Genomic DNA, 19,753 nt, shown 5'->3' with positions numbered 1-19,753 from the left:
GGTTTTCATCCATGTTTGACTGGTTCCAGAGCAGAAGCAGGAAGGCAAAAGGGCCTGGGTAGAGGAAAGCTGCTCACCTGTTGGTGGCAAGGAAGCAGAGAAGGAAGGGAGGTGCCAGAAAGGGAGATTTAGCCTCCTAGATCATGCCCTCAGGAGCCCACCTTTTCCACCAGCCCCACCTCTGAACAGCAGGTCAGCTATAGCACCCCTATAATCTGGTCAGCTTCCGAACAGTAAGGCTTTGGAGTCACTTTAAAGCATAACACAGGTGGAAGCAAAAGATGATATGATAAAAGCATCTACTGTCATTTTTGTTGTTTGCTTAGATTTGGACTCTTTTTGCATATGATATTTGTTTGGTGACAAATGACTATTTTGACTTGTTCTCAGCCTGCTGCTTGACCATTGCTTCCTGTGAGAGAAGAGGTGCTAATTACAAATCAGATAAGTAGAAGCGGCAGATTATTTCTTAGCAAACATGTGTCTTTTAGTTTGTATCTGTTTCCTAAATCTTGCGTTTCTGTGAGCTGTGACAGAGAGTGTGAGAAGACACAGAATGATGGCAGAGCCACAGCGAGCCTGATCCTACCCTCTGCTCATACTTCCCTTGGCCCACCATACTCACAAGTCCTGCACAGATCAAAAATATTAAGAATATTAATTCTGTAGTGAACATATACAGACTTCCTCTTACTCTCTAAACAGTGTGGTTTGACAACTATTTGCACAGCATTACGTTGTGTTTGGTGGTTTGAAATACACAGTAGGATGCATGCAGGTGCCATGATTTGGATCTCCAGTGTCCTCTAAAGGCTCATGTGCTAAGGAGGCTCAGTCCTCAGCTGATGGTGCTAGAGGTGGTGTCTGGTGGAAAGAAATGGGTCATTGGGGACATATTCTTAAATGGAGTACTGGGACCCTTCTCCTGCTCTTTACTTCCTGCCTGCTGTGACATGAGTGGTTTTTGATGTTCTCTTTGCCGTAGGCCTGAAACAATGGGGCAAAGGAACCACGGATGGGAACCATAAACTAAAATAAATCATTCCTCTTTATGAACTGTTTAGCTCAAGTATTTTATCATAGCATAAACATGGAAGGGTATGTGCAGACACCGCATATTTTCTATAAGGGACTTGAAAATCTCCAGCAGGGTCCTGGGGTTGATACTGTATTCAGAAAATCTTGGTGACAGTTTTCTCCTTTGCCTTTCGCAACCTTGCTTTCGTAATGGAAGGTGATTGAAGCACCATAGAACAGGTTGAGGAGAGGAATAAGTTGGATGAGAGGGAAAATAGGGGTGCAATTATTAACTGATCTGTTGATTTACTACTTATGCCTTTTCTTTCAGCGTAGACACCCACAAGCACCTTGTCAGTCAGAGCAGGTGCTTGTTTCGGGAGTGGACTGCTTAAGTATGCTTCTACTTTCTTGTCAATTTTACATGCAATAGCACTTTTGTTATTTTTTCTCTTTTAGGGCACCAATGCCTCTGCTCTGGAAAAAGACATTGGTCCAGAGCAGTTTCCAATCAATGAACACTACTTTGGATTGGTCAATGTAAGTATTTAAAATGCACTATTTTTATCAAACATTTTAGAATATTTGATGCAACTCCGCTATCATTTTCATCATTATCAATTTTTAAATTGCTTATTGTGCTTTAGTTAAAGAAGAAACAAAATTTTGCAGAGGGAGCATTTTAATCTATATTTGAAATCTATATTTTATTATTTATTAAAATCTGTATTTTAATCTATAGTTGTCCCAGAAGGAAAGAATTTAATTACTACATTTTTGGGTCAAATTCATGTCTTCGCTTTCCCATGCTTGGAGGGATTTTGTTTGCACACATAACTTTTGTAGCTGAGTTGCTTTTGTACATCTTCCTTTTTTGTTATCTGGGTGAACTTTACAGGTAGTCTTTGTTTCAGTGAGCATTAGTACCACCAGAGTTTTAAAAGTGTTACCAGCTCATCATCAGTGTAACTTGGTAGGGTGTGTAACTTGGTAGGGTACGTACCTGGAACAGAAAGAGGCTGTGGGGGAAAAGCTGGGACTAATTTATCTCATAATTATATAACCTCATTTTACTGGTGCTCAGCACTAGTCCCCTTGTGTCTGGCTAGACTTACAGCTTCTTCTTCCTTGACAGTTGATGATAACCAGGTACTATGGCAATATTAGGTACCCTTCCTGAGCATTCTGTCTTATCTGATGCTTTCTCTCTGGGGTGGAAGTCTTGAATTATAAACAAGTTATCAAGTGTTAACTTATAAACACATGACTTCCTGGAAAATTTGCTCTACACTTGGTGTGTCAGTGCCCTGGCATGATAAGGTGAAGCTAGAAATACTCTGTCACTAATTCCTGCTTGTGAGATAAAGAAAGAGCATTGGCCTCAGTGCCATATAGCCCTGCGTTTGAATTCTGCCTGTGGTATTCACTAGCTCTATGTTCTGGGACAAGATACTTGCCCTCTATGAGGTTTCAGTTTACCATCTGTCAGACTGGATTGTGATGATTTCTGCCTCCTAGGGTAGTGATGGCAAACTGTTTAGGGCTTTCAATGACAACGAAAAGCCAGCTGTGGCACGTGTGCCATAGGTTCACTACCATTGCTCTAGGATGCTAGTGAAAGATGGATGAAAGCGTCTATGTAAGACGCTGATATGAAGCTGAGGCGTGTTGTAGACACCTGCTGCACATTAGTTCCTTTCCTTTCCCAAGAGTTGTTCACTGGGTCAGGGCCAAGTATTATTGGAAGGTGTGTGGGTAGAGATGAGACACCGAGTGGAAGAGAGAAGAGTGGATGGAGAAAGGCTAAATAAAGCCCTGGAATAAGGAGATTATATTGATAAAATACCAGCTTCTAATTTTGTTTGTTTGTTTGGTACCAGGGATCAAACTCATGACCTCGTGCTTGCCAAAGAGGCACTTACACCACTGAGCTAAATCCCCAGCCCCTGACTTCTAATTTTAATACCATTTTTTAAAAAACCATTGTGCACAGGCCTCTGCTTAGCTCTCTGAAGACAATTCTGCCGAGGCTAAGGAAAATACAAATGCAGACTGTGGGGAAAAAAAGAAGTAAGATCATTTTTTAGTTTGTGGAAGAATTGTGAGATTTGCATTTATTAATAGCTTAATTTATGATCCTTAAAATAGCAATTTATGAAAATTTCAAATTCTCTAGAAAAAAGTTTGCCTCCTATTATATAATTGTGTCAGATGAAAATATATAAAAATAGGAAATTTTCTGGCTCAGCATAAGCAGACATGTCATAGCATAGAAGAACACCTGTCTCACTCTTGGGTAGCCCCACAAGCCAACAGTCAGTTCTGAGAATGTCTGTGTTCTATTTTAATCTTTCACCATACTGGGTAGTCTGTGCTATAGATCTTGTTATTTCCTTAGAGTATTTTCCTGTTCATTAAACCATGTAGGAGCAATTCTAAAGTGATGGTCTCAGCTGTGTTCTCCCAGAGTTGGTCTTCCAGTCACATGGACACCAGTGGGATGATCATGTTCCCTTCTGTAATCACAATCTTGGAGTTCATGATTTCGAGAGGTATAAAATATTGTTGTATGGGCTCTGATATGAGTGCAGGATCCAGGAACTTGGGTTACACTGGGTTGGGACAGTTGCTACCCTGGAAGTAATGGGAGGGAAGGTAGTTTAGAAGGTAGGAGCTGGGAAGTTGGGAGAGTGGCTTGAGAACATCATTTGCCTTTGTTGCTGCGGGGTAAGGACGCATCTGGTACAGCAGGCAGGGACGCTGGAATCTTGAAAGTGGGAAATAAAAGTCCATTTGGTTAAGGCTGATTCAGCTGTGCAAGTTCCTAGTTCCTTAGCTGCATTTTGATTTGTAATTTTAGTTTGTCTGTCAGGGGAGTTTTGATGTGCTGGAATGTGGGATCTTTTATTTTGCCAGCTATTACTTGGTCTTCAAATAAAGAGATTTTTTTTCCTCTTTTTCCCCGCTATGTACCAGATGGTGTCATTAGATGCTTTACCTAGACAGGAGGCTTATGGTAATTTTATAGAGACTTGTATTGGTTAGAGAAGTACCAGAATGGTATACAGTAAGCCTCCCTTACCTGTGGGGGATAAATTTTAGGGTCCCTAGTAGACTCCTAAAACCATGAATAATAACGAACCCTATATATACTAGTTTTTCCTATACACACATGCGTATGATAAAGTTTAATTTATAAGTTAGGCACAATGTGGATTTAACAAAATAACATGTTCCAATACCATAGAACAATTAAAACAATTTATTGTATAACAAGATGATCACTATCACTACAAGGCCATTATGAAGTAAAATAAGAGTTCCCTGAACATAACAGCACTGTGACAGTGACTGTGGACTGATAACTGAGATGGTTTCTGAGTGACTAACGGGGCAGCAGCATATTCAGCATGGATGTGCTGTAGGGTGTGATTTGCGTCCCAGGCAGGATCATGTGACATTTCATCACACTACTCAGCACGGTACACAATTGAAAACTTAGGAATTGTGTTTTCCTGTAATTTTCTGTTGAACATTTTCAGATTGTGGCTGACTACAGGTAACTGAAAGTGTGGAAATTGAAACCACAGCTGAAGAGGGATTGTTGTATGCTTTTATCTGTGTTCCTGTTCCTCGGTGGTCACTGGTGTTTAGAGTAGTTAATCAGTTTTCCGATATAGTGAGCAGGGCTTCAACACAAGGAAATCTGGGTGGATTCGTGGAACCTGGCCTCCTCCCTCTCCCCACCTCTTGGAGAGGTGGTTTGTCTCTGGACAGTGGTCTGAGCCTCCCTTCTCGTCCTCTGGCAGTTTGGGAACACATGCTACTGCAACTCTGTGCTTCAGGCGTTGTACTTCTGCCGGCCATTCCGTGAGAACGTGTTGGCATACAAGGCCCAGCAAAAAAAGAAGGAAAACTTGTTGACGTGCCTGGCAGACCTTTTCCACAGCATTGCCACGCAGAAGAAGAAGGTTGGCGTCATCCCACCAAAGAAGTTCATTTCAAGACTGAGAAAAGAGAATGGTGAGTGTCGTGGAGTGTCATGGTTCTAAGGTTCTGAAATCAGAAAAGCTGGCATTTCTGTGTATCCTCAACATGTAAAGCTTTTTTAAAGGGGGAAAATAAGTGTAGCCACCTACTCAGGTGTCATTTGTAAAAACAAAATGTTTGTTTTCCTGTATTCATTACACATTAAGCAAAAGTGGATTAGAGATATGCTTTAAAATTCAGATATAGCATCTCATTTTGGAATTAAAAAAAAAATCTATTCTGGGTAGGATTATTGTATGAGAAAAAATTGCCCAAAGCAGTCTCCTCAGTGGGACATTCATCAGATTAGATGGCCTGCTGTAATAATTGAATGAAATAGTACCCTCTTATGAACTTGTCATAAATAATTAGAGTAAGTACATATTAAATAATCAGGTCCTAGCGATACTGTTGTAAAAATAATACCTCTGATTTTATTTGCCAAGATGATTGAAGGATATCAAATTAATAATCTTTGTATGACAAAAATATCCTGCTGTCATCTCATTAAAAAAAATTTTTTGTCTTTTTTTTTTGTGGGGGAAACTGGTGGTAGAAGCGAGCTGTGTGTTCCAAGTTTTGTACTGGGATTGCTTCTGACTATGGAAATATTTGAAGTGGCAGCTCATGTTTTTCCCACCTCCTGCCTTACTCCAATAGGCTTGTATGATTAATTAGATGTTTGTTTAGTTTGATTGCTGTCTTTTAAAGTTATGCTTTATCCATACTAGAATGAAAGTAATTTGAGTAGAGAAGAAGACAGAGCTCTCCCAGTCTAGTTGTGAATGTGATTCGTAATGGGTTTCACAGCTATACTCAACCCAGTTGTCCTGATGGCAAAGAGCAGCAACAGGCTTCTGGGGTCATTTGTAATTGGTTTCAGAACACTATCAGATAAACACAAGCTCCTACATATTTTTCATTTCCCTTACGTGTTTCAGTTAAGCTTGTTTTCAGGTTGGCCCAGGGTTCAATATGAGTTTTGGGGAAGACACTTCAGTTGCTTTGGATGTTTTATGCAGTGATTAATTGGTTACCAGTAGTAACATCATATTAAATATTAATATTTGTGAGGAATCTTTCAGGTAATTTCTGTTTTTCTGTACAAAAAAAATTTGAGTCAGTTTTTATATATACAACTATAGAAAGGTAGAGGAAATTGTTGGGTGTAGGAGATGGAAATATTTTGGAACTTTCCTATGGAAGCTGTATAGTAGAGATGAATTTACTTATATGTGTATGTCCACCCTTTCAATATAAAAAATTGAAGTGTGGCCTGTAAAACTAAGCGTGTCTGTTTGCTTTGAAATAATGACCTGCTTCTTTCTAGATCTCTTTGATAACTACATGCAGCAAGATGCTCACGAATTTTTAAATTACTTGCTGAACACTATTGCGGACATACTGCAGGAAGAGAAGAAACAAGAAAAGCAGAATGGAAAATTAAAAAATGGCAACATGAATGAACCTGCAGAGAATAATAAACCAGAACTCACCTGGGTCCATGAGATTTTTCAGGGAACGCTCACCAATGAAACTCGATGCTTGAACTGTGAAACCGTGAGTGTTAGCGGACTCTCATGTAACTTGCTTAACGTATTTAAACAGGCTGTGTTGTGTGTGAGTGCAGTGGGGTGTTATAATACTTATCAGTTGCCTTCAGTGTTTGTAGACAATTCTGTTTTGTGAATCCTCTTCATGCAAAACCCAAGTGTGGATTTTTGGAAGCATATCTTCTTCCCAGGTGCATCAGCTTGCTAAAGCACAGTGATGAGGAAGGTTCTTCTGAAGTGCTGGATTGCTTTGCACTGTGAGCCAATTTTAGGATTTACAAATTAAACTCTTGAACTAGATCTTCCAAATGTTATTTTTGAAAAGAGTTTGGTCATGAGAAAATCAGATGTGGTTTGGAACAGACCACTACTGGGATGTATGGGAATCAGCTTTCGTAGCAGAGTGAGCTTGAGGTCAGAAGAGGATCAAATCCTTTTTCTCCAAGTGAGTTAGACAGATGTGGCAAGACACTCGTGGTCCTGTTTCAAGGGTTGGGTGAGCTTATATGTTTGAAAGGGTTTGGTCCACAGTGGGCACTTAACGTTAGTTAAATTTGAAACATCTATTGCAGAGCACAATTTAGGATGTTATAGTTGCTTGTTATATTTGATTTAAACTTTGCACAGTGTCATTTTTGCTAGGTGAAAGCCCAGCTTTGGTCTAGGTTGCCTGAGTTTAATGGTAGCTCTGAAATTCAAGAGCTGTGGGACTGTGTATAAATTATTCCTTTCCTCCTCTTCACTATCATCTGTAAAATAGGGGTGATAAGAGCGTGTGTCTCATGGGTTGCAGGGAGGATTAAATGAATCAACATTTGTAAAACATTGAGAACTATGCTTTGCACATAGGAAGTATGCAATAAATATGAGCTCTTGTTATTTATTACAACTATTAAAAGTGTAGACTGATTACATCAGAAGTCTCAGCTTTTTGTTACATGAAAAATTCTGTGTGATGATGTATTTTCCTGGTAAGAGACAGTAGCTTCCAACAGATTCTGCTAAGGGCCCATGTATTTGGATGGTTTAAATGACAGAAGTTTATTTCTCACAGTTCTGGAGGCTTGAAGTCTGAGACTAGGGTGGCCGCAAGGCTGGATTCTAGTGAGGGATCCTTTCCTGGTTTCTTACTGGTCCTCACATGGTGGAGACAGACCATGCTTTCTCATGTTTCTTCTTACAAAGGCACTAAGTCCATCACCAAGGCTCCACTCTGGGGTCTCACAGGGGCCCCATTTGCAAGTAACGCTACATTAGGGATTCGAGTTTCCACTTAAATTTTGGGAGGATACAAAAATGTGGTCTTTTGCAAGTTGTGACTCAGAAATGGGTAAAAGATGTGGATTTACACCTTATCTGTGTTAGGCAGGAGGCCTTTTGTTTCTGGCAATCTTTAGGTTGTTCTTATGACAGTGTTTCAATCAGTGTTCTGATTTGTTTCCAGCAGAAACAATTAGAAAACATGGCTAAGCAAAAAGAAAGCACTATGGAGAGTTGATAAATTTGTAATATTTTCTAAAACCTATGATCTCATTAGATCAGAGATAATCATTTGAATGTTTCAAAATATAACTTGCCAGAACATTTTCTGCACGAACGTGTTTTTCTAGAGATCCTCTCTCTTTTCCTCTTCTCTCCCTCCTTTTCTCCTTTTATATTTTATTCCAGTAAAATTCAAATGAGTACAGAAGTAGAGAGAATAGTGTAATAAATCTCTCATGTGTAATATTCATGATCAATGATTGCTTTCCCTTTGATCTGTCTTATTTCATTCATGCTCCTAGCCCTCACCAAACTGGTTTTTTTGCACATTCCAAAAAATTTTATTTGTAATTTTATTATTTGTATTATCTCTAAAAGGTAATAAGTATTTCTTAAAAGTATGATACCATTACCACACCTAGAAATTATTCTTTGGCATCATTATTCACTCAGCATTCAAGTTTCTTGGTAGTGTCATATGTTTTTAACATAAAAATGAATTTGCCTCTTGACCCAAATATGGCTCTTCATTGCATTTGATCAGTAATCTATAGTTTATATGGATTAATAATGATCTATAGTTTATCCTCACTGTTTTTCTGCCTTTGCAATAAAACTGTTGAGGAATTAGGTTGTTTATCATTGTAGAATTTTCCACATTGTGGACATATCCTTATGTTATTTAACATGTGCTGCAAAATGCCTGTGTGTGTCAGAAGATACATACTAGAAGGATTTTAGAGAATGAAGAAATACCTGTATACTCAACATCCAGATTGGAAAGTGGAACCTTAGTAATATTCCTGAAGTCAACTGAATGCGTCTTTGCAATTTAAGTTTTTCTTATTTTCACCCATTACCCCAGAGTTAGTCATGTTCATTCTTGTTTTATCAGTGTGTAGTGTACTATTGTAGGAATATGCCATAATTTATTTTTAATTTTTGTATGCTATGTCTAGAGTTTTTTTTTTGTCATACTGGGGATCAATCTCACAACCTCGAAGCTTGCCAGGCAGGCAGTTAAGCCACTGAGCTAAATCCCTAGTCCTTTTTTGGAGAGAGGTTCTGGGGATCAAACTCACAACCTCACGCTTGCCAGGCTGCTGCTTATGCCGATGAGCTATATCCCTGTCTCCCTCCCTTTTTGTTTTGGTACCAAGGATCGAACTCATGACCTTGTATTTGCCAGGCAGGTGCTTATGCCACTGAGCTAAATCTCCAGCCTCTGCTGTGTCTAGTTGTTGAGGCTACTGGAACCAAACTTCTTGAAAGAGTCTACTAATACATATAGGCAGTCTTTCTGGGGTGTCCCATAGGGCAGAATTGCTGGGCCAATACAGCAGGCCAATATTAGGAATGCTGAATTGTTTCTAGAGTGGTGTAAATTATAGTAATAGATTTTCTGATGTTAACTGACTTGTATTTTTGTGATAAACCAAACTTGGTCTTTTATTTATATTGTTGGGCTTTAAAGTCTGAAATTTTGTTTAGGGTTTTTGCAACTGTACCAATAAGGTTGACTTGAACTTTTTCTACCTCATAGTGTACTAATTTGCTTTTGGAATTACCATTCTTATAAAATAAGCTTTTATTTGGAAGAGTTTGTATACATTTTGATCTTTCTGATCTTGGAATGTTTATCGCTCACTATGTAGTATAGCATCTTTGAAATCTCTAGTTCAGTTTCACTTGTTTTTGATATTTATGTGAAGGGTCATCTATCCCTTTGTGTCCTAGTATCTTTTGTTGAATAGGTCTCATGAGATTTCTTTGTGTTGTTGAATGATGCTGTCGTTCATTCATTGTCATTGTCATATAGTGTTATATTGCATGAATGAACCATGATTTATTACTCTACTTTCATGAATATTTGGTTGTTTCCCATCTGAGGCAACTATGAACAGTGCTGCCATGAACATCTTACCCATAAAATGTAGTATACATAATGCAAGTTCCTCTTGGGGATATGCATGAAAGTAGATTTGTTAGGTCATATAATATGCTTATCACGACTATCATTTGAAAGTGTCAGATTCCTGAGGTAGTGACATTAGGTTACTTGTTTCCCCATATCTTTGTCCCTGAGAAGTGTCAGATATCACTTTTGCTAATCTACTGGCTGGATAACTACCCTTTTACTTAGGAAATGTAGTTTCTCTGCCTCCCTCCCACCCCTACATCTGTTATGTAAAGGTAGGAGGCGCTGAGCATATAGTGAGAGTTTGGCCTTCCTGGAATTTCTACTGTGAAAACAGATACTAACAACAAAACTAGCAATTGGCTTGTGTAATTATGACTACAAAACACTGTGAAGGAGAAGTACAGACTGCTCTGTGAGTTTACGATATGGAAACTGAACAAAGGGGCATCACGTTCATGTATCTGCAGTAAGGGATCTGCTCCACATTGCCCAGCTGGTGTAGTCCTTTTTGGTTATCTTTGAAGTTGACACTGATACTGAATCTACCTTGGCAGTATTCCATATGGATTTTCATCTGGGGACAGGCCCAGTCATATGGATTTTCATCTGGGGACAGCCTCAGTCATATTTATGGGTTTTTAAAAAAATCTATGAACAGGTCACCTAATTCCAGCAAATGCAAAGACTGCATCATATTTATACTGCCAAAGCTGTTCTCCAGCTTGCTATTTCCTGGAAGGTTACCATGGACCAGAAGCCTATGTCAAAATTTCTCCAAAAATTTCAATACCACAGTATTTAGTGGGAGTCCAAATGTTTATTTTGTGAAAGTAGATGAGAGTATATGGTTGCATGTTTCTGGAAGATGAGATTTTTTTTTTCCTTTTTTTTTTTTTTTTGGTCCAGTGATTGAACTTACAACCGTGTGCTTGCCAGGCAGGCACTGTGTCACTGAGCTGTATCCTCAGCACAGATGGGATACTCTTAACTTATATTTTTTCAGCCCCTTAAATGATTGTATGGTATGAGGCAAGAGGTTGTTCTGTTTTGTTTTTGTTTCCCCCTTCATTTTCTCAGGTCCTTCAACTGGACAGGATTCTTGGCGTCATCTAACCCTTTTTCTCCCAGTGCCCAAGTCCCTCCTGGGGTGCCCCAGCCAGTTGGTTGCTAGCATCGGTGGACACTGTCCAGAGGCAGGGAACTCAATCTCCCAAGGATGTATTCCATTTTTAGAAAGCTCTAATTGTTAGAAAGCCTTCTACTTTCTAAGAAAACACATTATCCGCAAGCTATTCCTGTTGTCTGTCGTAAGATGCCAGAACCTAGTAGAAACCTGGAGCCCCCTTTGAAGAGCTTTCTGCCAAGGGCAAGCAGCCTGCAGACTGCTTCTATCAGAATTGCCAAGACCCACATTTGTGAGATCTCACTGGGGATTTAAACTGCCCTGGATCCCAAGCAGCAAATTGGCCCCTGGGGGCACTTTGCTTTGTCTCTCCTTAGCCTGTCCTTAGCCTGTTGTTACTTCACTTGTGGAAAACCTATGTGCCAGTCTCATAGTTTCAGAAAACAATGATTTTCCCCTTAGGTCTCCCCCTTTGTAGATGTTGCTTATGATTGCAGTGCAAATGTCAACAGCAAGATTTATGGAGACAAACAGTTTCATTCTGTAATAGATTTGGAGAGACTATTTTAAGTGCAGACTTTTCCAGATTATTTTGATGAAAGCCCTTTAAAATGGGGGCTTGGAGATTTTCCATTTTAGCCTAAGTGCTCCCTTGGTGGTACTTTGTTTGCCTCATAATATTTATTAGGCCAGTTGGGCTTAATTTTGCTGTTGTTTATCTTTAATTTTTCCCCTTTTTACTTAAGCTGAATTTTTGCTCTGCAAATCTGTGAGTTTTCACTGCTGCTCAGTGGCTTTAAGATACATTTATTTTTGTTGCTAAGGCCAACATGTATAAAGAATGCTTTTGGTAAGTACCAATTTGATGGCTCCTTCTTACTTTGCAGATGTTCGATCTGACCAACCGAAGTTCTGAGTCCTTCACAGACAGAGGACAGGAGTGGGGTGGTACCAGCATGGCCAGGCCCAGAGTTGCAGATGGGCAGGAGTGGCCGCTTTTCCTAGCTCACCTTCTGCTGTTACCTCCTTCCAGCATATTCTCATTTTATGGCTTAGCTCTGCAAGACCTTGCCACCTTTTCCAGTCTTGTGTCTGGAGGGGGTCTCTGGGTGTGGGGAGCTAAAGATCCCCCATAATGAACCTCTGCTCTCTTTGGGTCCTTGCTTTTACTCTGGTGAAGAGTGGAGAAATGGACTCTTAGCATTAGCAAAAAATGGGAGAGTCAAAGCTGATAATAGTGCAAGGCAAAAGTAAGTGTCACAAATACAGAGAAAGCACAAGAGAAGTATCTTAGCATCAGAATGGTGCAACATGAGAGGGCATCCCACTCAGGTGCCTATACTTATAGACGCAAACTTTTGTTGATTGGTATGTGCTAGGCCAATCAGGGTCTTAGCCTTTGTTTCTGGGAAGGGGACAAGTCAGCTGAAGATTTCTTAACCATGAGTAACATTTTCATAAGAATATTTGGGGGTACGTTTTTTTCATGTACATACTACACAGAGAAGCTTGGGATTTTACAGTCATCAGCGATAGATAAATGTGATGGTGTCAGCCACAGATGATAAGCATTTGATGATTCTACAATGTTAGTTTTTGCCCCTTATTTTTTCTGTTTTCCACCCCTACACCACTAACCCACTAAAGGAATCTAGGCATTTAGAAACACATTTGATATATAACATTAATCCTGAAGAGCTTGTCAGAGCTCATGTGAAACACATACTGTACATTCATTTGTTCTGTTAAGTGATTTATAATTTATTACTTTAACATAAAGAGCAAATAAAGTCTCCTTTATTGTTTTTAAACTGGAGTTTCAAGGGGGACTCCACGCCTCGAATTAAGAAAGAAGAGGAAAGTAAGATATAGGCTGTTCTTGCTCAGATTGTTGAATCTCTTAGGGATATATGTCTCCTTGGAGATAAGCTGTGTTTTCCCTCAGACCAGATTCTTGTATGTGGGAAGAATATGGTTTTCTTTTCTTTTTTTTTTTTTTTTTTTTTTTTTTGTCTTTTTCCTTTTTATCGGTACCAGGGATCGAACTCACGACTGCCTGCTTGCAAGGCAGGCGCTTATACCGCTCAGCTAAATCCCCAGCCCCAAATACGGTTTTCTTTTGTAGCAGTTTTTTTTGGAGGTGCGGGGAGAAACAACCCGTAAGCCCCCCAAATCTCCGAAAGATACTGTTTAATTGCTTAATCACTTTTGGCTTCTGACTCATTCTGTGGCAGGGAGAGAGACAAGTCCAGATGGGAAGGTTCTGTCTTGTGTTGATCTTCCCTGCAGGGTTGCTCCCACAAGCAGGTAAACAGTGCTTTCTCACACTCTAAATCTGGAAGTAGTGTCATTTGGAATTAAGAAAGGTACAGGAACTTATTTTATTTAGTTAATGAGATTTCCACATTTTCCCTGTCTCTGAAATTATTAAGTAGAGAAAAAGAATTGCATCCAGCAGGACAAAAAGATTTTTCCCTCTTTGTGTAAGAGTTTAAGCAGAATCTGATCCTAACTTCTATATGATTCTAGTTGGCTATAACCCTTTTGACTTCTCATGAGAAGGTTAAACAAGAAGTTAAACAAAATGTTTTCCTAATCACATGCTGGGTGTGGTAGTGCATGTCTATTGTGGTGGATTAAAAACTGTTGGCCAATTTAAACATCAGCTAAACTGAATCAGTGTGGTGCTGACTGTAGATCCCCCACCACCACCTGAGGAAAATTGCCAGCATAAAAAGGAGACCTGGAGAGCAAGAGAACTGTTGTGGGTTTTCCTAACTGAGTATTGTTGTTTGGAATGGTTGGTTCTTTTGGAGCCATTGGTTTTCCTGGAGGAGCTTGTCACACTGGCTGTGAATTCAGCTGTTATTTTCGGAGAGCTTGGGATCTTGTTACTGAGAATGGTTGTGGCTCACTTTGAGGGAGCTTTGGTCCTTATTTTGAGCATTGCTTCTTGGCTCTGGAGGGCAAGATGTGTGCCATTTAATCTCCAGCAGAAGCTTGTCACGCTGGCTTCCTGATACGAACTCAGCTGGTCTCATTGCCAGAGGAGCTCAGGACCTCCTTGTTGCTGGGGACAGCTGTAGTACTTTTCGGGGTTCTTCCTTTGAGTGTTGCTTTTTGGCACCAGTGCAGAACCCTCAACTGGCATAGATCCTTCACCCTGCTGGCATAGACTTTCTAGCTTCTACTGCTGACCTTTGGGCCTTCCCAGCACAGATCTGTTAAATAGACTTGCATGAGTCATTGTCATGGGCTCTAGGTCGTCAGCTGGACTCATGTAGGACATTGCTGTGGGATCCAGGCCCTCAGCTGGATTTTCTAGGTCGTTAGTGTTGAGGACAGATTTCCTGCACTTTCTTTGTATGTGACTCCATGGGTGAACATTATAAATAACAGTATAAATTATGTGTCCTGTATGTAATTGTTCTCCTTGCAACCCCTGACTGCAGCATCTGTAATCCCAGGATTTGGAAAGCTGAGGCGGGAAGATTGAGGCTGGCCTCACTACATAATGAATTCAAGGCTAGGCTGGAATGCACAGCAAGACCCAGTCTCAAAAAACCAAAACCAAAACAAAAATTGAAAAACACAATAACCAAAAAGAAGTTGCAAACTCTTCAGTTGAATAAAACCATAAATCTGGTAGATTGAGTGTAATAGTCTTTGTCAGTTAAGTATGTTACTTGCTAAAGTTACTCAGATTTTTGAGATCTTTGACTTTTTCCCTCCCGAGCTTTTTATCAACTGTTCAGAAATAGCTGTTAAAATCACTATGACAGATTGCCTTATTTCTCTGAATTTCTCTGAACTCTGTCAATTCTTGCTTCATAAATTTTTTTAAGCTTTTAAAAAATGATTTTGTTGGGGCTGGGGATTTAGCTCAGCGGCATAAGCGCCTGCCTTGCAAGCAGGCAGTCATGAGTTCAATCCCTGGTACCGATAAAAACAAAAAACAAACAAACAAAAAAAAATGATTTTGTTGAGGTACAATTTTCATATCATGAAATTCATTTATTCAGTGATCTTTTAGAAAGCTATTGTATTGTGTGATTATTACCAGTTTTAGAATGTTTCTATCACACTAGATAAGACCCCTTGTATCTGACAGTTAATCCTTTTTCCAGCAGCAGACACTCCTAACCTACTTTCAGTCCTAGAGCTTTGCCTCTCCTGATGGTTCCTATGAACGGAATCAGAGAATGTGGGCTTCTGTGTCTCACTTCCTTTACTTACATAGTATTTGAGGCCCAGTGTGTCATAGCGTGCATCTGTGCTTCATTCTTTTTATTGATGAGTACTATTTTAGCTTCATATATGTTTGATGCTCTGTTATAAGAGTGCCTTCATATTTGATGCTGTATTTTTCTGATAAATTGGCCCTTTTATCATTAGGAAATGTCTTTTATTTCTCATAATAAATTTGTCCTAAAGCCTGTTTTTCTGATAACAACATATCCCTTTACATACTAATGCTAATTCTTGGCATAGTATACCTGTCTTTTTTTCAATCATTGACTTTCAATCTCATTTTATATTTAAAGTTTTGCTCCTGTGGGCAGAATATAGTTGTGGGTTTTTTTTTTTTTTAAACAAACAATCCCATTGTTTATTGGCTGAGGACACTTGGCTGTTTTCTAATTCTGTTGTGATTGGATAATATATTGCACATGAGTTCAGTCATTTGTGATACAGCTGGTAGAGCACTTGTGTAGTGTCTTCGAAGCTCTCAGTTTGATGCCTGGGACATTATGCAGACAACAAAAATTTGAAGAAAAGGTTTTTGTTTTATTATTAGGCAATTAATACTTGCTATAATTATTGATATGTTTGGGTATGGGTCACCGTTTTATGTTTTCTATTCTCTTTGGTATACGGTTCTCCTTGTGTACATTTTCTTTCTATGAATATACATATTTGAATATGTGCATTTTTATAATTCCATTCTGTTTCCTGTTTGCCTTTTCGTATGTGTGTGTGTGTGTGTGGTAGTTGTACTAATATTCTTCAGTTTTCATGGTCTGAACTCAGCTAATAACGCTACTGTTTCACATAATCGTAGAAAATTCCTAAGTGTACCAGTGGTATTTCCTTTGCCTCACTTTACCTTGTCCTGTATGCTAAGCCCTACAGGACAACATTGTTTTTCCTTTAAAGAGGCATAAGTATTATTGAAAACGAAGCCATGTTCTCAAAGCTCATTGTTCTTCCTTGACTTCTGTGAATTTACAAATGATAATTTCTCTTTGGCTTGAAGGACTTCCTTTAACCTTCATCTAGTGTGAGTCTCTTGTGAATCTCTTCATTTTGGTTCATTCTTGAAAGATTTATTTATGGGATATAATAATTGTAGCTTGATAATTTTCTTTCAGCATAATGAAGGTGTTTCATTGTGTCCTGAGAAGTTTCTCGTAGTTTGAGAAGTCAGCTGCTAATTGAATTGTTTTCTTGTAAGCAATTTGTGCTTTTTATTTTTGCAGCAGTTGCTTAAGATTTGCTTTTTATTCTCGGCTTTCAGTATTTGTCTCTGATGTTCTCTGGCTGCCCTTATTTGTCTTGGTTGATATTTGTTGTGTATCTTGAATCTTGAATCTTGAAGGTTCATGTTTCCTCAACTTTAGGAAATGTTAGCCATCAATTTTTCAATAGTGTTTCTTCCCTGTTCTTCCTCTCCTTCCCTTCTAGGACTCTTCTTTATATGTATGATTTTATCTGAAGGACACCTGGAGTGTTTAAATTTTATTTCAATCTTTTTTTCCTTCATTTTCTTTTTCGGTAAGTTCCAATGATCTGTCTTCAAGTCCACTTGCTCTGTCCTGTGTCATCTCCAGTTTGTTGTTAGGTTCAGTCCATGCATTATGTTTTTCAGTTCTGGAATTGCCATTTGCTTTTCTGTTGTTGTTGTTATTTTTGTCTGCTGCAGTTTCTTATTTTCTGATTCATACAAGTATATTTTCTTTTACTTTAGAAGATAGTTATTTATTGGCTTTTTAAAAATTCTAATCTGCTAATTACAACGTACATTTCAAGATGGGTCTTGTTGGTTTTCTTTTATTTTAAGAATGTCTTCTATTCTCTCAATTTTTTGCATATTGTAATTTTGGCTTTTGTCCAGGACATTGAGAAAATGCAGATGCTCTAGATGATGTTTCTTTTCTTTGGTGCCTGTTGAGTTTCTTTAGTTTTAGCAGACAGTTATCTTGGACTCACTATTTATTGGGTGGCAGCTCGAACCTTGGGTCATTGTTTTGTCTCCAGCTGAGTTGCTTCGAGTGCATTCCAAGTATGATGAATAGCTCAGTGGTCAGCCAGATGTGAACAGAGTTGGGGATACATCTCAGACCCTTTCCCTCTTTTAATGGATTTGGTTTCTCAGATTTAGTCTTTGGCTCCCAGGCCAGAAAAACTGCATTTTCCTCCATAGGCCCCCAGGTAAAGGCTTTGAAACCATGAACTCATCTGTCATTCTATACAGCTCTCTTCTTCAAAGCAGATACTCTGTCTGCCAGATTGTGTTCATACTCTGACACCATCAGGTGCTTTCTTTTAGTTTATGGTCATATGAACTTGTAGTTTTCTGGAGGCGTATGTATTAGTATGCTAGGATCTTATTATGAGGCCAATGTTTTGAACTTTCAGTAAGTGATAGATAATAAAAATTATATATGTTAATATATATTCCAATTAAAAAATATATGTATATATGATGTGACTATATTAGGTTTCTATTGCTTTTTTATAAACCATGGCAAAACTCAAGCTATCATTGATTATTATAACCCATGCAACTAGGGGTTGAGTAAAGCTGATGTAGTTGGACGTGGCCACACTTGGGTGGTTGAAGGCCTGCTAGCTTATCCATGTGACTCAGCCTGGCTGAGGGGAAGGGGTTCACTAGGTTAGGTGCAGCTGAGCACCTTAGTTAGGACAGCTTTCCTTCATCGGCCTCCTGCCTTCTTTCTGAGACAGTGTGCTAACCTGCGCTCAGCCTAGGGTGGTGACAGAAGGGAAAGACCAAGTTCCCCAGTGCTTATTTACCTGTGCTTATATCCTGTCTTCTAAAATTCTCAGTGGCCAAAGCAATCTTGCAGCTGCACTCAGAATCAAGAACGGGGGGGAAACATAGTCACCTTTCGATGAGAGGATCTGTAAGGTCATGTGTCAGAGAAGCCAAGATAGGCAGTGGTACAGTAAGTCCTCCTCAACTTACGAACTGTCCAGTTGTGAACTTTCACAGATCCAAACGGATCTTGATTTATGAAATTCTCAGGTGCTGACAAATCTCGGCAGTAGCTCATGTGTCTGCCTGGCATTGTCCACAGTTGTGCTGCTGTGTGCAATAGTAGACAGTAGTATAGTGCTCAGTCAGAGCCCAAGATGTCTGGAAGCATTATTCACAGTATCTTCGTGTGTAAATATTTTATTTGGTTTTTTTATGTTTTAAATTGTATATTTGTGTCAAAGATGTATAAGACTCACTTTGTCAGATTTATGAACAAATCCGACTGATGAATGTTCTCCCAGAGCAGAACTCGTTCCTAAGTCAGGGGCTTACTATACTGCTGTGCTAGAATGCCAGGAATGATTTCTGTTACAGTAGGAATAAATGCCATAAAAAATTAATGCAGAATGCTACAGAGTTGTAAGAGAGGGCATATGTGTACAAATATATACATGCCTTTCAAAATACAAAACAGGAAATAGTGTATATATAAATAACTGTACAGTATGTTTTGAGTATTATAATCCTCATATCATAAACTATTTCTGACTTTTTGACCATCTTAAACTATTTAGAATTTTTTTAGCTCTCCTTCATTTGTTCGGTGGTCACTTTTTTATTTTGGTACAGGAGAGCAAACTCATGACCTCGAGCTTGCCAGGCAAGTGCTTGTGCTGCTGAGCTAAACTCCCAGCTTCAGTGGTCACTTTTAAAAGCAATTTATTACTTTATTTTATCCTTACAAAAATCTTGTGAGATACTGTTAGCTGTCCCCACTTTATAGATAAAGAAGCTGAGATACAGAGAAGCGAAGTAACTAACTCCAAATCATGTAGTTTGTAGTGGGGAGGGGAATGAAATGGAGCTGGGCAGTCTGTCCCAGTAAACATTTTTGCATGAAAGGTCTGTCCAAAATTTTGAGTATTTGTTTAGATAATTTCAGGAATTTGGGGTCATAGGATTGTTGTCACACCTTTTTTTTTGAGACAGTGTCTCGCTGTACAGTGCAGGCTGACCTTAAACTTGCTTATGTAGCCCAGAACTCTCAGGGATCCTCCTGCTTTGACCTTCTAGGTGTGGGGATTGCAGGCATCCACCACCGCACCTGGCCATAACGTTTTTAAAGGAGTGTAATTTTCATTTTGTTCTCGACCAGCTCTGGGTTGGCATCTACGTGAGAGCCCCTGAGGTACCCTCTAGGTGGCTTCACCGAATCTTTACTTTTGTAAATTATTTTTTTTACTCTTGTTAAAAGTCCCACCTGCTGTTTACACTAAAGACAGATGTGTGACCGCATGGACTTGGGAGTGGGGCTGGGTGTTTGTTCTGGGACCAGCTTGTCCCTCCTGCTCCACAAGCAAGACAGTAAACCCCAGATGGTTGGTGCTTGAGTGGAGTGTAAGCAC

General features: G+C 39.3%; 1 protein-coding gene across 2 annotated transcripts in view; it reads left to right on the top strand.

Annotated features, from left to right (window-relative positions):
• Usp46 (ubiquitin specific peptidase 46) overlaps positions 1-19,753 on the top strand; it is a 64,055-nt gene that overhangs the window by 25,111 nt on the left and 19,191 nt on the right. For both annotated transcript variants that reach the window (XM_013154457.3, XM_003471582.5), the window contains 3 exons: positions 1,477-1,557; positions 4,827-5,040; positions 6,377-6,606. In XM_013154457.3, coding sequence (XP_013009911.1) covers positions 1,477-1,557; positions 4,827-5,040; positions 6,377-6,606 — 525 coding nt within the window. The remainder of the gene's footprint in view (positions 1-1,476; positions 1,558-4,826; positions 5,041-6,376; positions 6,607-19,753) is intronic.

The sequence above is a fragment of the Cavia porcellus genome, unplaced genomic scaffold (genome assembly GCF_034190915.1).
Source record: "Cavia porcellus strain 051 isolate PalLab524CR breed Dunkin Hartley unplaced genomic scaffold, mCavPor4.1 scaffold_30, whole genome shotgun sequence".
Lineage (NCBI taxonomy): Eukaryota > Metazoa > Chordata > Mammalia > Rodentia > Caviidae > Cavia > Cavia porcellus.
Note: the sequence above shows the minus strand (reverse complement) of the source record. Positions and strands in the feature narration are given on the sequence as shown.